Source organism: Nerophis lumbriciformis, linkage group LG08 (genome assembly GCF_033978685.3).
Source record: "Nerophis lumbriciformis linkage group LG08, RoL_Nlum_v2.1, whole genome shotgun sequence".
Lineage (NCBI taxonomy): Eukaryota > Metazoa > Chordata > Actinopteri > Syngnathiformes > Syngnathidae > Nerophis > Nerophis lumbriciformis.
The window spans coordinates 35,307,864-35,325,812 of record NC_084555.2 but is presented as its reverse complement, the minus strand read 5'-3'; the positions used below and the strand labels follow the sequence as shown (position 1 = coordinate 35,325,812).

Sequence of the window (17,949 nt, the reverse complement as noted above, 5' to 3'; positions counted from 1 at the left end):
CAGTTCCCACCGAATCCCTGCTCTATAGCATGCCATTGGTAAAACAATAATCAACTTTGGAACTGTAGAAATTGAAATGTATTTGTTATTCCTGTTAACGTACACATGCAGGCTCCAAAAGGTTAGGAACCCAAGCTCCTAAATAGCAGTAGAAACACATTTTGGCAGTTGTGTGTTTATTTAATTGGAAGTGTTGAGCAAGCCATTCTATATTAGGATGGAGGGCCGTGTCCATTTTGGGGTCCGGACAGAGCTGGGCGGTCCACAGAACCACTTTATTACTGTTGACTGTCATCTTACAGTGTGCCACCCTAGTCATTAAATAAACAGCATTTGACACGCTGCCATAGCAACAGCAAACAAAGGCTGCCCAAATTAAGAGTCAGGCGTAAGTGTGAGCGATGTTTAAACGTTGTGTGAAATGTCACAGAGAAGCTGGGGTTTCTCACCAAAGTTTCTTAAAAATAGTAAAAGTGGCCTCACTCAAATGAGGAGGTTTCCTTTATGTCCAATTAAAAAATGTTTCCCTCTGTCATGTTTTATTATTTTTACAGGTGACAGTCCTGAGAACTTTGGAAGAACAACACTGGCCAATGTTAGCGCACAGTAAGTCCAACACGGCTCGCTTGACATCCAATGTTATGTAAGCCATAAAATGGATAGTCAAGACTGTTGGTGTTTTTTTGGCCGCACAGGAACAGCTTCCTGTGGCTGCACGCCATATTTGCATTAGTCTACTTCCTCATCACATTCCTATGTATGGCTCACCACTCGATACGGCTGCAGTACCGAGAAGATGAGAAGGTCAGTCACCCATCACTTGAGTTATTCCTGGAGGAATGCTGAGAGTCAGGCATTCATATATTGTCAGACATTGTAATGCTGCGTGATATTAACACTTTTCTATGAACAAAAGTCAAAACTTGTTTGAGATGGCTCCAAAATAAATGTTTATTCTCCCAAGAAAAAGCGTCCTTTGCAGTGGACATTTGTGTTTTGCATACGAGGAATAGTTGTTCCTCCAAAATGTGTAACTCTGACTAAAGAAATAGACTATGTCCACTACAGAGGATTCTGGTTCTCAGGAAGATATACACATGATCAGCAATGATTTCATGGCGTAGCACTTACTAAATGTTCAGTCACATTATTTTGTCATGCCAGTCCTGCTCATACAACCAAGTAGTGATTGCTTGAATATACGAAAATATCCAGTAGCAGAAGCTTGGTAAACGAGATCAGATACCGACGCATGAGATGGACCAACAGCGGATACCCAAGACTACCTTCGGATGGACACCGACGGGAAGGCAGAAACCCGAAAGGCCCGAAGACCACACGGTGTAGAACCTTTGCCTCCGAACTGAAAGATCTAAGTCCCACTTGGGTCACACACAACATCTTGTCCGCAATGGCCAGGAGGAGAGACGTACTATACTGACTATGTCCCACTAGGGATGACGAGGCCTAAATAAGTAAGCTATAGTATAGGTGGATGTTGATGATATCAACCGAGTCTATAGTCCCTTAAAATGTACACCCCACGCATTTTCTTCATTTTCACTAAAAATGTCTCGAGGGGTTTCTTTTTAAATTAACTGGTGCCCCACATGCCAAATCTACCAGACCAGCCCCTCAGTTCAGTTCAAAACTTTGCAGCAAATCAAAAATTCTGAAAACACTAGATCGCTCCTGTTATATAAAGGAACTTGAACCTGTGTAAACACATTGGCAGATCCTTGCAGTGCATAACAGGGCTATTTTTTCTAAAAATGTGACATTCTGACAAAAGAAATAGACCAAAAAACAAATGTACACTACAGAGGATGCTAGTTCTCAAAATAGGAATGTCCTTAGTGTTCTGTTATCAGAACAATTTAGTTGAATAGCCCTAACATATGGACCTGAATATAATATGGTCTTGTTTTCCCTTGAAAAAAGTTTTTAAAAAAAACAGCAAGTCTTAGTTTTGTTGAGTATAGAACAATTTCCCTTGTGGATCATTAAAGTTTGTCTAAGTCTAAGGTTTCTCCCCAGGCAAGTCAGAGCTTGTCTTCCTATCACTCGCACACCAGATGAAAAAATGGGATTGTGATACAGAGACTCGTGTGAGTCACATAAGTTATCAGCTATTATTTCACTGATATTAAATACGCTTTTAAAAAAAATATACATACATTTTGTCTTTTTTTTTTCACTTTAGTTTTGTCATTCAAAAATATTTCTAAAAACAGTCCTTGATAGAGAGGAGTCTTCTTGTATTGGAATTCATACATAATTAAATAGGGCAAGTAAGAGACATTGTAAAAACATGGACCATCAAGCAGGATCAAAATTAGAAAACTGATAATGAATCAAAGCCAAAATAAGAAAAAAAAAATGTTCCTAATGCAAAAGTCTCAAATTATTTGTATTTTGTATTTCAGGTAGCAAGAACACTGATGATCACGTCCATACCTCGAGAAATCTCAGACCCAGGATTGATTACAAAACACTTGCAGTACGTAGATAAGTCTGATGTACTTTACAACTTTTCACAATTGCAATGAATGTGAGTGTGAATGTTGTCTGTCTATCTGTGTTGGCCCTGCGATGAGGTGGCAACTTGTCCAGGGTGTACCCCGCCTTCCGCCCATGTGCAGCTGGGATAGGCTCCAGCACCCCCCGTGACCTTGTAAGCGGTAGAAAATGGATGGCTGGATGGATAATTCTCCTTTTCCTCCTTTGTTGACTAGTGAGGCCTATCCCAGCTGCACTGTCACTGATATCCGCTTCTGCTTCGATGTCAACAAACTGATAAGACTGGACTTAGAGAGGTAAAGATAAGCTTTACATTTACTATATCCTATCCAAATCCTTAACACTCATGATTGTTGGGTTTTACAGGCGCAAGGCCATGAAAGGCCGGCTGTATTTTGCCACAAAATCCCAAAAGGATGGAAAGATTATGATCAAGACTCACCCTTGTACACAGATATTCTACTGTGACATGTGTGGATTTGAAAAGGTAAAGGCTGCTTGTTTGTGGTGCACTAACTAGAGATATCCACCGGGTGGCGCTGCAGCTCGTTTGTAGTGTATCGTGTCCCCTCTGTTAGTTAAAGGTGAAGCAAGTAATCTACTTTTTTGGCAGGTGGATGCAGAACAATACTACAGTGAGTTAGAGGAGAAGTGGACGGATGAGTTTAATGCTGAGAAGAATCGCATCTCCATGAAGAGGCTGGGCATCGCCTTTGTGACCTTCCGCGATGAGAGGATGACTGCTGTGTGAGTCAAAATGACACCAGGAAGCCATTCTGTATATTTGCTTTGAGATGATACTGTAAAGCTTTATTGCAGAAGTTCTTGTTGTGTGTCAAGAATTGTGAAGGACTACGGTCGAGTGCGCTGTCGCCGCCAACCCCAGCAGTCCAGCATCACCACTGTTGTCCAGTCTCACCAGTGGGGCATCAGCTACGCACCTGCTCCCAGTGACATCATCTGGTCAGTGTTAACATCGACTACAGTACCCAAAGAAATACTCATTTACCCACACACCAACCCGCAAACTAATGGGATACAATACAAGAACAAATTCTTACTTCACGAAGATATTAATGGCACAGCACTGAAATATTTTGTAGAAGCTGAGCAAGATTAACGATATATTACAAACAGCTCAGTATGTAGTTTTCCATTACTGCATACTATCCATCCATCCATTTTCTACCGCTTGTCCCTTACGGGGTCGCGGGGGGTGCTGGAGCCTATCCCGGCTGCACACAGGCGGAAGGCGGCGTACACTCTGGACAAGTCGCCACCTCATCCCACGGCCAACACAGACAGACAGACGACATTCACACTCACATTCACACACTAGGGCCAATTTAGTGTTGCCAATCAACTTATCCCCAGGTGCATGTCTTTGGAGGTGGGAGGAAGCCGGAGCACCCGGAGGGAACCCACGCAGTCATACACACTGTAATACACACATTGAGTTGACAAGTTATAAGGAAGAAAAAAAGATGAACCACGGTGTCTGCTATAGTATTCCCAAATTGTATTGTTTTAATAAGGAATTATTTATTATGTATTACCTATTTTATCTGTTTATCATACAAGATATGCCAAGTATATTCAATATTTAAGTACATTTAACTACTGTGCATGCTGTTCACACCTAATTCTTTTATCATTAATGAAGATGTTATTACACATTCTGTACCTACTAATTACCCAACAATCATTCTGTCATCTCTTACTTATTCATTCATTCATTTCATTATTTATGTATTGTAAAAGCTATCTACCAACTCTGTTGACTCTAGTACTACACCTTGATATTTGTTTAGACAAATATCAAGGTGTAGTACTAGAGTTTTAAAAAATTTTGAAGACACCAAGTGAAGGGAACCACCTTTGCTTGCTCGAAATAATCTATACTATTTGGGGTATCCCGATCCCGAGAATCAGATATCGCTCCATTATGGGTTATAAATGGTAAATGGGTTATACTTGTATAGCGCTTTTCTACCTTCAAGGTACTCAAAGCGCTTTGACACTATTTCCACATTCACACACACATTCACACACTGATGGCGGGAGCTGCCATGCAAGGCCCTAACCATCAGGAGCAAGGGTGAAGTGTCTTGCTCAAGGACACAACGGACGTGACGAGGTTGGTAGAAGGTGGGGATTGAACCAGGAACCGTCAGGTTGCTGGCAGGGCCACTCTCCCAACTGCACCACGCCGCAAAATAAAAAAATATCGGATTATATCGTCTTGCATTTAAAATCTCTGACATAAGCACCTCGATACAAGCAGTTTGCCTGTGTAAAGCTATTAGCTACACAAGAGTTAAGCACACAATCGCACACAAGCTAGGCATACATAATAAGTGTTCTAAATTGAACAATATTGCAGTCTATAACAGACATTTGTCAATATAAGCAAGCATACAATAATTATAGTTGCATGTCATTTACACATACAATACATTCATCCAAGGCAGAAGTGTATTATCCTGGAACAAACGTGTCCGCATCCTTCAACTTACTGCATCATCAGCTTTGCTTCACACATTTTTGTGGCCACTTGGTGCTGCCAAAACAATTACTACTCCACTTCAACTTAAAAACATCCCAGACGGTTACTCATAAATAGGTTAGTGTATTTCTTACTTACCATTGTTCTCTCTTTGAGTAATTTCACTTGATCAAACCTTTTCTTACATTCCACACCAAAAAATAACAAAATATGATTCCTGCTTGGACTGTATTAGATTAATATCGGTACTAGCCAATACTCAAGGCTCCAATATCTGTATCTTATGGGAAATTTTAAAAAGTATCAGGACACCCTTACTGTATATACTATTATAATTACCATTATGTTAACTCATATACCTTTTGACAGTGTCCGTCAAGAATTGTTATCATCTCAATAGAAATTGCAAGTGGCCATGATGCTGTGACCAGTCCCTCTATCAAGAGTCTTATCAACACTTCATTTAGACACAGTTGTATGTAAGAAAGTTTTTCAAACATCTGGAACTGTTGACTTAAAATTCATATTTGTAATTCCTCCATTTCATTTGCTTATTCAAGAAAAATGAGAATACTGTAACTCAAATAAGCCTTCAAAGATTAATACTATTGATGATTTGGTTTGCTTTGTATTTGTCTTGCAAATGTATTAGCCTCTCTCAAATTATGCAACAGCAGACGCCTCTGCGGTCAAGCAGAGACGCGGCGGCAATTTTTGTTGCTGATTGGTTGCAATTTAGTGTATGAAAGTGTTCTTTGCGTACAAGAGGTTAACCATGGCTATTTCAGGCCCGTGTCACAACATCAAGTACAAATATGTCAAGTGGAGAAGGTGAGAACTGTCCTGCTGGATGTTGAGGCTCATTATCCTTCCACCCCCTCACACTAGGGAAAACCTGTCAGTCTGTGGATCTCGCTGGTGGCTTCGCTGCATCCTCCTCAACATCCTCCTCTTTCTGCTGCTCTTCTTTCTTACCACTCCCGCCATAATCGTCAACACCATGGATAAGTTCAACGTCACCAGGCCTGTGGAAAGTCTGCAGGTCAGAGGTGGAGGCCAAGTGAAATCAAAGCTGCCGTTTGACCCCCTTTTATTGATTTATCCATTTTCTCTGTCCAATTCAGAGTCCTGTCATCACTCAATTCTTCCCAACCCTCCTGCTTTGGATGTTTTCAGTACTGCTGCCATTTGTTGTCTACTACTCAGCCGTGTTCGAGTCCCACTGGACCAGGTAGTCCCAATATTCTCCGCCCTAATAATTCTTCAAATGGATCCTCATGTGCAATGCATCATTTTTCATCTCAATAATTTTTTCCCTCGTTCACCATGTTGCTCTCGCTACTTCCCTCTGTCACTCTAGTCGCACTGTTATTCTGGGAAGGTTGTCATAGAGATCTCCATGTGAGGATAGCGATATGCACAGCAGTCATCATGCACTGCTCCTCGGTGCGGCGGGAGGCGGAGCAGAGCAGCTGCACATAAGGAGACAACCTCATGCAGCACCTATCAGCGCCCTGTCTTTACATAACCACCCCCACAAACGTGTTGTGCAGGCGTGATGTGTGAAGGACCGAATGCAAATCAACTGTTTACTGAAGTGAAATGCCTCGTCCGTGCTAATGAGCCCGCCAGCTCCATAACAAGTCAGCTGACACACCGTGGCATGATTTCTCATTATGTGTTAATCATGTTCAATAGAGCGCTTACGGGCCACAACATTAGGCACCCGAACTATCTGGAGACATGCAATTCCACAATCTCAAGGCATTTAATCGATGGCAACTGAAAAAGTTGTCTAAGAGGATGCTTAAAGTCTAGATAAATCAGCTCTAGTCTGAGGGAATGGTGATGGATCGAAGTATTTCATCCTTAAAGTGGCTGCACCACCCTGATCAAGTATGGTTTCACTCTTTCGTGGCGCAAAAAGACAGTTGTTAAAGACCTACTGAAATGCGATTTTCTTATTTAAACGGGGATAGCAGGTCCATTCTATGTGTCATACTTGATCATTTCGCGATATTGCCATATTTTTGCTGAAAGGATTTAGTAGAGAACATCGACGATAAAGTTCGCTGATAAAAAAGCCTTGCCTGTACCGGAAGTATCAGACGAGTAGCGTGACATCACAGGTTGTGGAGCTCCTCACATCTGCACATTGTTTACAATCATGGCCACCAGCAGCGAGAGCGATTCGGACCGAGAAAGCGACGATTTCCCCATTAATTTGAGCGAGGATGAAAGATTCGTGGATGAGGAAAGTGAGAGTGAAGGACTAGAGGGCAGTGGGAGCGTTTCAGATAGGGAAGATGCTGTGAGAGGCGGGTGGGACCTGATATTTAGCTGGGAATGACTAAAACAGTAAATAAACACAAGACATATATATACTCTATTAGCCACAACACAACCAGGCTTATATTTAATATGCCACAAATTAATCCCGCATAACAATCACCTCCCCCTTCCCGTCCATATAACCCGCCAATACAACTCAAACCTCTGCACAACACACTCAATCCCACAGCCTAAAGTACTGTTCACCTCCCCAAAGTTCATACAGCACATATATTTCCCCAAAGTCCCCAAAGTTACGTATGTGACATGCACATAGCGGCACGCACGTACGGGCAAGCGATCAAATGTTTGAAAGCCGCAGCTGCATGCGTACTCACGGTACCGTGTCTACGTATCCAACTCAAAGTCCTCCTGGTAAGAGTCTCTGTTGTCCCAGTTCTCCACAGGCCAATGGTAAAGCTTGACTGTCATTTTTCGGGAATGTAAACAATGAAACACCGGCTGTGTTATCCGGCACACCAGTCAAGGGGTGCATTCTACGGCGGGGGTGCGTTAACCAGCACAACACCTGCCGCAATACACCACTTCCCACCTACAGCTTTCTTCTTTGCTGTCTCCATTGTTCATTGAACAAATTGCAAAAGATTCACCAACACAGATGTCCAGAATACTGTGGAATTTTGCGATGAAAACAGACGACTTAATAGCTGGCCACCATGCTGTCCCAAAATGTCCTCCACAATCCGTGACGTCACGCTCTGACGTCATCATACCGAGACGTTTTCAGCAGGATATTTCGCGCAAAATTTAAAATTGCACTTTAGTAAGCTAACCCGGCCGTATTGGCATGTGTTGCAATGTTAAGATTTCATCATTGATATATAAACTATCAGACTTTGTGGTCGGTAGTAATGGGTTTCAGTAGGCCTTTAAGATACAGTGGAGTGAGACTTTTGCTAGCCAACGTGTTGATGCAATGGATAGGACAGCTCACGAGTTCGCTCCCTGCAGGTGCTGCTGGGTGAATCCCTGTAAGTGTTTTTCTGCTGTTTAAAGCTCTGAACTGGAAGTGGAAGTGCAGTTCTGTCTTTTAATCATCCATAGCATTTCTACTCGAATGAATTCTTAGTCCGTCACTCCAAGCATTGTTTGTAAGTTTTACAATATAACAAAACAATTCTTACTTAACCATCCCATGTGTAATGTCGTTCATGCATATTTTTATGTGCTATCAAAATGTAATGACGCTAGCGTCGTTAGTATTAGCCAAAATACTAACATGTTTACGAGTGTCTGTGTTAGTATTATTACCTGACAATGGAATTATTTTTGTATTGTTCCAGTTTCACAAATTCCTCAGGAAATTGACAAAGACATCACTGTCTATCTGTGTTGGCCCTGCGATGAGGTGGCGACTTGTCCAGGGTGTACCCCGCCTTCCGCCCGATTGTAGCTGAGATTGGCTCCAGCACCCCCCGCAACCCCGAAGGGAATAAGCGGTAGAAAATGGATGGATGGATGGATCACTGTGGAGTTATTGAGTCTGTTTAGCTGATTGGAGTGTTAGCTTCCGGAGTTAGCGGGTCCATGACGATGAATTTACTGAGGAATTTGTGAAACTGAAACAATACATTGTTTTTGTTTGATCAACCGTTTTACTGCCGTGTTACAGACACCGGTGCCGCTAATATATGGAAAAACATTTCAAGAATGTTGTGGTTGCTGCTTATATACCGGTGCGCTCTATAGTCCAAAAATACAGGGTAACAGGCACATTCATAAAAACATGTAATATTTACATATTTTCGTCATTTTAAGCGTAGGGCGGCGCTTTAATTTTAAAGACACATCACAACGTTCGCTATTTCCTTCAACAACAATTACTACTAATCATGGCAGACTTCATGAAAGTCAACAATGACGACTTTGGGACAAAAGATGATCCAGATACTTATATTTTTGACTCTGAATATAAGAAGGATGACCTACACATTTTAGAAGTTTAGTGATAAGCAGATCCAGCAAGTAGCACTATTGCTGGGTTGCAATCAAATGATCTAAAGGCACTTCCGGGTTTCAGGCGATGGTCTAGAGCAGGGGTGTCTAAATTTGTTTTTTAGTTCCATAAAAAATTTGGCCATATACAAATAGCCAGCGGATTAATAGTTGCCAAATTGTCACCATCTGGCCAATCACACAGCACAGCATTCACTTAATGACCCAATCCAAACAAAAGTCATAGTGCAGAGAAAAAAAATCAACCAGCACAAATATTCAACAAACATGGTCAGACATAACACAACCTGCTCATTGAACTTTGTGGATATTATAAAAAAAAAAACATCCAATCAACATTAAAAACATAAAATAATTACAGTCATTTAAATACATTACTAGGCATGCAAAACTCCACACTTATCCATGTTTGTTGCATTTTAGCTCCTTAATATTTCTGATTGATTAAAAAACTTCAAGGAGGTTGTCACGGAAGTAAACAAGGTAGGAGTTGTTCTTTTACAACCACCACTTATAATAATTATTAATTATATATCCATTATATTATAAAAATATGTACTCATATACAGTTATATAGGCTATATATATTTGTGTGTGCGTGTGCGGGTATGTATACACTGAACAAAAATATAAACGCAACACTTGTTTTTGCTCCCATTTTTCATGAGTTGAACTCAACGATCTAAAACTTCTACTATAAACACGAAAGACCTATTCCTCTTAAATATTGTTCACAAATCTGTCTAAATCTGTGTTTGTGAGCATTTCTTCTTTGCCAAGATGATTCATCCCACCTCACAGGTGTGGCATACCAAGATGCTGATTAAACAGCATTATTATTGCACGGGTGTGCCTTAGACTGCCCACAATAAAAGGCCACTCTGAAATGTGCAGTTTTATCACACAGCACATTGCAACAGATGTTGCAAGTTTTGAGGGAGCGTGCAGTTGGCATGCTGACTGCAGGAAAGTCCACCAAAGCTCTTGCCCGTGAATTAAATATTAATTTATCTAACATAAGCCGTCTCCAAAGGTGTTTAAGAGAATTTGGCAGTACATCCAACCGGCCTCACAACCGCAGACCACGTGTAACCACACCAGCCCAGGATCTCCACATCCAGCAGGTGCACCTCCATGATCATCTGAGACCAGCCACCTGGACAGCTGTTGCAACAATTGAGAAACTGAGAAACGTCTCAGGGAAGCTCATCTGCTTGCTCGTTATCCTCATCGGGGTTTCGACCTGACTGCAGTTCGTTGTCGTAACCGACTTAAGTGTGCCAATGCTGACATTCGATGGCGCCTGGCACGATGGAGAGGTGTTCTCCTCACGGATGAATCCTAGTTTTCACTACTCAGGGCAGATGGGGTGTGTGGCATCGTGTGGGAGAGCGCTTTTCTGATGTCAACGTTGGGAATGGAGTGGCCCATGGTGGGGGTGGGGTTATAGTATGTTACGGACAACGAACGCAAGTGCATTTTATTGATGCCATTTTGAATGCACAGAGACACCGTGACGAGATCCTGGGGCCCATTGTTGCAGCATTAAATGCACAGCCCCATGTTGCAAGGATTTGTACACAATTCCTGGATGCTGAAAACATCTCAGTTCTTGCATGGCCAGCGTACTCACCGAACATGTCACCCATTGAGCATGTTTGGGATGCTGTGGATCGGAGTATACGACAGCGTGTTCCAGTTTCTGCCAATATCCAGCAACTTGGCACAGCCATTGAAGAGAAGTGGACCAACATTCCACAGGCCACAATCTACAACCTGATCAACTCATGCGAAGGAGATGTGTTGCACTGCGTGAGGCAAATGATGGTCACACCAGATACCCCCCCACCTCCCCTCTCTTATTGTGGGCAGCCTAAGGCACACCTGTGCAATAATCATGCTGCTAATCAGCATCTTGATATGCCACACATGTGAGGTGGGATGGATTATCTTGGCAAAGAACAAATGCTCACTAACACAGCTTTAGACAGCTTTGTGAACAATATTTAAGAGGAATAGGTATTTTGTGTATATAGTTAAAGTTTTAGATATTTGAGTTCAACTCATGAAAAATGGGAGCAAAAACAAAACTGTCGTGGCTATATTTTTGTTCAGTATATGTTGCTATGCTTGACGTCGGCTTTCGGCCCCCAGCCCAATTTTATAAGCCCAATGCGGGCCCCCAGTCAAAAAGTTTGGACACCCCTGGTCTCGAGTCCCATTAAATTACTGTTCATTTACCTTGATCAGTGAAGATTTTGGCATATTTTGAAAGGTTACAGGCAAATATATAAGCGATCATGACAAAAATATTTAGAATAGGATGGGAGTGGATTTATACACTCTTAAGAAAAAATATTTTTTAAAGATTTAAAGCATTCATCATCACCAAGACGTTACTGCACGGCTCGACCTCATTTCATTTGACACTAACAAGGATTTAAAGAAGAAAAGATTGGAGGCACATCATGTCTAGACATCTGGAGGGGTCCACAAATTAAGCATTAATCGGTGAAAGACAATGTTAGATCAATTCGTGCATCGCTAAGTACCGTATTTGATTGACGTGTAACGAGTGCCGTGCTGCTGTAATCGTGCAGCTAATGGGAAAAAGTTTGTTTGCAGTTGATTTCCTGCTACCAATATTAGTCTCATCTACAATTCATGTCTGCAGTTGTTTTTATGTTGTGAAGTTCATATTTTGTCTCATTATTTAGCTATTGATGTCCCTGTTGTTCAGCAATGTTTGCTAGCGATATCAAGATATAGTATATGCTGTTGAGACTACAAGAGATTTGTTCATCTAGTTAATTAATACTATTAAAGATATTTTCTTGATGCTAACAAATATCATCAAAAACACTATAATGTGGTCATTCATGTTGAATAAAAAACTTGGCTTTCCTGCACGACAACAACTAAGCTTTTAGTGTCTGCTATAAAAACAGACAACAAAAATATAGAGGATTGGACCTACAATTACATTATTTATTACTAGGACTTAACATGACGTAAGTTTATTTGCACAACCAGGTCTTCGTAGTTATATTTCGGCATCGCAACCACCAAAGAACAAAAACAAACTAATGTGATCTCTTGTCTTTTCTTTACATTTATTTGTTTGCTCTCAAACACTGTTAATAGAACTGGAGAATAAACTCAATTGCATCACAGAAGGTTTCTCAAACAAATCAAAGATTTTACAAAGTTATACCTGCAGACATGAGCATGGTCCAATTGTAACCCACAAGATGATAAAAAGTGATATTTTTAAGGGCTATTTCCTTTGACGCACTTTCGTTTTTTCTCTGACTTTATTACCTTTATGAACGACTTATTCCGGAACTTTATGAAAGCTCTTTGCTGTCCCTCTATTTGAACGATTGAAAGTTGGAACACCCAAGAACAGTAAACAATACGGAATACACTCACTCTCACGTGTTTGAATGCTACGCTCAAGCTGGTTTACCATTATGTGAATTAAGCCGCGAAGAAGAAAAACAGACACCAGGTCATATGCAACCCAGCAAGTGCTAAGTGCTAAACAAGAAATACAAACAACGAGGTGATGCAGCAGCTCACCGGCTCAGTATGTCAAGAGCTGCATAAGGTAGTTACTGCGCTGTGATCACAGCACCGCTAAAAGTAGTTCCTCAGCATAAGCGTGTAAAACAATATTGCTAATACCTGGTTAATATTCATGTCAAAACATGTTAATGCAGTATTGTTGGCATTTTTTTAAATGTTTTTTAGAGGGCTTTATGAGCGATGAGGATGACTCCCATTAGCTTCATTGTTAGCCACCGTGTACTCAAGGTTGCCTTAATGCATAGCCCAAGAACCCCACCCAATCAGGGCCCTCTGATTTTGACGGCGGAATGCAGTGATTGGTGTTCATAGCTGTCATTCATAAACATCTCAGCTTTGTCTAGCATTTGTCTGCTCTCTCTCTTTTGATTGCTTTGTTTTTTTCCTATTGCTCCGAGCGGGGCTCGAAGCCAAGTCACCTTCTATTACACTCGCACAGACGTGCATGCGCCTGTCGCGAAGGAAATGTTATAATGAACACAATTATTTTTAAAATGAGTGATTTTTTTTTTGGGAGGGGGGGGGTTAATAAAAAAGAAATACATGTTTTCTTGTCTTACATAGGGATTGTGAATTATTGGCAAAATTACCCAAAAATTGCTGTTTCCCTTAAAGGCCTACTGAAATGCGATTTTCTTATTTAAACGGGGATAGCAGGTCCATTCTATGTGTCATACTTGATCATTTCGCGATATTGCCATATTTTTGCTGAAAGGATTTAGTAGAGAACATCGACGATAAAGTTCGCAACTTTTGGTCGCTGATAAAAAAGCCTTGCCTCTACCGGAAGTAGCAGACGATATGCGCGTGACGTCACAGGTTGTGGAGCTCCTCACATCTGCACATTGTTTACAATCATGGCCAACAGCAGCAAGAGCGATTCGGACCGAGAAAGCGACGATTTCCCCATTAATTTGAGCGAGGATGAAAGATTCGTGGATGAGGAAAGTGAGAGTGAAGGACTAGAGGGCAGTGGGAGCGATTCAGATAGGGAAGATGCTGTGAGAGGCGGGTGGGACCTGATATTCAGCTGGGAATGACTAAAACAGTAAATAAACACAAGACATACACATACCCTATTAGCCACAACACAACCAGGCTTATATTTAATATGCCACAAATTAATCCCACAGAACAAACACCTCCCCCCTCCCGTCCATATAACCCGCCAATACAACTCAAACACCTGCACAACACACTCAATCCCACAGCCCAAAGTACCGTTCACCTCCCCAAAGTTCATACAGCACATATATTTCCCCAAAGTTACATACGTGACATGCACATAGCGGCATGCACATACGGGCAAGCGATCAAATGTTTGGAATCCGCAGCTGCATGCGTACTCACGGTACCGCGTCTGCGCATCCAACTCAAAATCCTCCTGGTAAGAGTCTCTGTTGTCCCAGTTCTCCACAGGCCAATGGTAAAGCTTGACTGTCATCTTTCGGGAATGTAAACAATGAAACACCGGCTGTGTTTGTGTTGCTGCAGCCGCCCGCAATACACCGCTTCCCACCTACAGCTTTCTTCTTTGCTGTCTCCATTGTTCATTGAACAAATTGCAAAAGATTCACCAACACAGATGTCCAGAATACTGTGGAATTTTGCGATGAAAACAGACGACTTAATAGCTGGCCACCATGCTGTCCCAAAATGTCCTCTACAATCCGTGACGTCACGTGCTGACGTCATCATACCGAGACGTTTTCAGCAGGATATTTTGCGCGAAATTTAAAATTGCACTTTAGTAAGCTAACCCGGCCGTATTGGCATGTGTTGCAATGTTAAGATTTCATCATTGATATATAAACTATCAGACTGCGTGGTCGGTAGTAGTGGGTTGCAGTAGGCCTTTAATAGCTCAATGTCCGTTTGTGCTTGTTTTCTTTGTCTGTTGGTTCCAAACAATCTGCAAGAGGGTTTGTTCTGTAGCGAAATGAAATAAACGGAGAGAAAAATATTTTCAGTCATCCATTCTCTTTATCGCTGTTGAGGTTGGGCTGGTAGCAAACACACAGAAGTTCAGCCTCGTAACATAATTGTAAGATAATCTAGTAGAAATGATCTAGAGCACCTCCAAAATCGAATCACTTGTTCCTTATCCCATTTTTGACACTTCCTGAGAATTACAGTAAAATGCACTCACCACTTTTGGAGTTATTTTGCTAACTAAGGCAGTAATAAATTGTTGTGCAGGTATTCCGAATAGAAGTGTCTGTGTAAGCCCTACACACTGATGCCCCTGTCATGCATCTAATTTGTTCAGATCCGGTGAGAACCAGGTCACAATGCACAAGTGCTTTTTTCTTCTGGTGTTTATGGTCCTTATCCTGCCCTCACTTGGTCTGTCCAGGTACACTCACAGCAGCACTTGTACCTATTTTGAATTTCAAGTGTGTATTGACGTAAACCACCTCAACCTGCTTTTCTTTACAGTCTTGACGTGTTCTTCACATGGCTTTTTGATGTCAACTTTCTGGATGAAAAGGATGTCAAATTCCAGTAAGATGTTTAAAATGTAAAAACAATGTCAATATCTTTCCTGAAAACAGAAAGGTGATATATTGTCTCTGTCCGTGCAGGTGTGTGTTTCTCCCTGACAACGGCGCGTTCTTTGTGAATTACGTGATCACGTCCGGGCTGATTGGCACCGCCATGGAGCTACTTCGTATCCCGGCGCTGACGGTGTATGGCCTTCGCCTTTGCTTTGCCAAGTCCCAGGCTGAGCGCATTCATGTCAAGCGGGTTAGCAGATGGCCTCACGCTCGGTCAAGGGTTTTTGGATTTGCCAGATTGTTAAGTTTTATTGTGCTTGTGTATCCGCACACAGAGCCAGACATATGAGTTCCAGTTCGGCCTGGAGTACGCTTGGACCATGTGTATCTTTGCTGTCAGCGTGACCTATAGCATCACATGCCCCATTATTACACCCTTTGGTGAGAGACACTCAGCGATTTTTCTTAAACCCCTGCTCTGTGTGTTTGTGTGTGTAACCTCATGCTCCTATTACACCTGCCAGTCCGAAGTGTGAATTTGCTGTTGTTGTTGTTGTTCCAAACACTTAGAACAGCAGTTTCTTTGTTGCCAGACCACCAATATATGCTCATGTCTTGGCCCGTGGCTCCACAAGCCCCACCAAATTCACTTCTCCAATCAAAACTTCTGTTTTGGCAAACAAAAAGAGGCTAATATAGTATCTGATGGGGTCTTGGTTTTTTTATATACAAATATTTGAATGATAAAACATGTCCACAAAATGCAATCTCATAGATTTATATTTTCATTCAAATTACATTCACCCATACCTTTTATGGCATATGCACAGTCAGAAGCCGTATTGTGCGTCAAGTGGAATTTAATTTCCATCAATCAGTTTTCGTTTCCGCTTGTTCTCATTTGGGTCACAAGTAAGCTGGAGCCTATCCCAGGTGATTTGGGGCGAGATTGGGAATCCAATTACAGCGTACATGTAGACAAACAACCATTCACACCTACTGACCATCTAACAAAATGTGCATGTTTTTAGTTGTGGAATTCTACTAGATCTGTCATAGTTTTAACACATTAATGCATGTGATTAATCAGAAAATAAATTGCACATTAATCATGCATAAAATAAACGCAGGTTTATTACTGTCAGTGATCATGTCAGTGCCTGACCAGTGAAAAGATGAGTGAGGAGACACAGTGGCAAATTTCACTTCACAATACATCCCAACGGGACTTTAAGATAACACTTTACTAGGTTTCGAACAAATAAATGACTTGCATTCAAATAAAATATTTTTTTTATTTTTGTGTGACATTCTGTCAGTACAATTGTATTGCTGTCAAATTATTTGGGTCATTTTACGAGATTAATTGATTTAACTTGATTAATAAAAAGTGATTATTCTGATTATTAGAAAAACAATTATCTTTTGACATCAGTGAATTCTACTGAACACGGTCAGACACTTATATCGCTGCTCTCTGAAATTGTTTTCCATGTGTAAAATCGTATTATTTATTCTATAGGGAATGAAAAGACTTATAAAAAATGCCTTGTGGTCTTAGGGCTGCCTTTGATGCTGATCAAAATATATTTGTGTTATTGCCCCTTTTTCAGGTTTGCTCTATGTAATCCTCAAGCACATGGTGGACCGTTACAACATCTACTATGCATACGTTCCCACCAAGCTCAATCAGCGCATCCACAGAGCCGCCATCCATCAGGTCATCTTGGCTCCCATCCTCTGTATCTTCTGGCTGCTTTTCTTCTCCGTTCTCAGATTAGGTACTTCTTCACTTCCATCCACACTTATGACCTGCCATTGTATCATGGCAATGGACGTTCTCATTCATCCAGGTCACTGTATTAGGCATTATTCAATGGTGACATGAAGAGTTGTGTGCTGCTTTCACAGGTTCAGTACATCCCATTACTCTGTTTACTTTGGTGTCCCTGCTTTCCTCTGTTGCCATTTCCTTTTTCCGCCTGTGCCTTAAGAAGCAACCGGACAAGTCAACAAGCTACCAGGTAGGCCAAATTCAACTTTAGATGCGCTTCTAAATAATGAATGACGTTTTTAGTGCCACTCGCCTTTATTTTATGTAACATGTGTGTTTGTTTCAGATGTCCACTCAGCCAACAGAGCGAACATTCACTGATGCAGACAGGAGTACAGTTACTTCAACCACAGCTTCAAGTGTACAGTAACATATTTTTGTTATATGCTGGTTTTGAATGGACTTGGTAATCTCCTTTAGTTGGCTACATCAGACACAAATTGACTTTTGTTTGGGTGTTTCATTTGAAATTGTCCTGAAGGGTAATAATGTATTGACATGCTGCTTTGAAACTCTTGACATTCGAGATTAAACAGCAACAAATGCTGGCTTCACGAGCTATAAAATAGCTGTCAATCAAATTTACCCACTCTGTCTCCAAAACATGATGCCCCGATATTATTAAATTACAGCGTGATGTAATGTAAGGTGATTTCAGACAGACGTTTTTTTAAGGTAATATTTGACATCATACA

At 41.3% G+C, this 17,949-nt stretch overlaps 1 protein-coding gene across 8 annotated transcripts in view; it reads left to right on the top strand.

The window, feature by feature from the left end:
• tmem63c (transmembrane protein 63C) overlaps nt 1-17,949 on the top strand; it is a 97,451-nt gene that overhangs the window by 72,769 nt on the left and 6,733 nt on the right. For 6 of the 8 annotated variants that reach the window (XM_061968773.2, XM_061968771.2, XM_061968776.2 and 3 more), the window contains 16 exons: nt 555-606; nt 696-804; nt 2,427-2,500; nt 2,736-2,816; nt 2,887-3,007; nt 3,134-3,267; nt 3,340-3,483; nt 5,915-6,068; nt 6,151-6,257; nt 15,192-15,278; nt 15,362-15,427; nt 15,508-15,670; nt 15,756-15,861; nt 17,034-17,201; nt 17,332-17,444; nt 17,541-17,615. In XM_061968773.2, the coding sequence (XP_061824757.2) occupies nt 555-606; nt 696-804; nt 2,427-2,500; nt 2,736-2,816; nt 2,887-3,007; nt 3,134-3,267; nt 3,340-3,483; nt 5,915-6,068; nt 6,151-6,257; nt 15,192-15,278; nt 15,362-15,427; nt 15,508-15,670; nt 15,756-15,861; nt 17,034-17,201; nt 17,332-17,444; nt 17,541-17,615 (1,754 nt within the window). The remainder of the gene's footprint in view (nt 1-554; nt 607-695; nt 805-2,426; nt 2,501-2,735; nt 2,817-2,886; nt 3,008-3,133; nt 3,268-3,339; nt 3,484-5,914; nt 6,069-6,150; nt 6,258-15,191; nt 15,279-15,361; nt 15,428-15,507; nt 15,671-15,755; nt 15,862-17,033; nt 17,202-17,331; nt 17,445-17,540; nt 17,616-17,949) is intronic. The other 2 variants (XM_061968777.2, XM_061968774.2) reach the window with 1 other exon arrangement.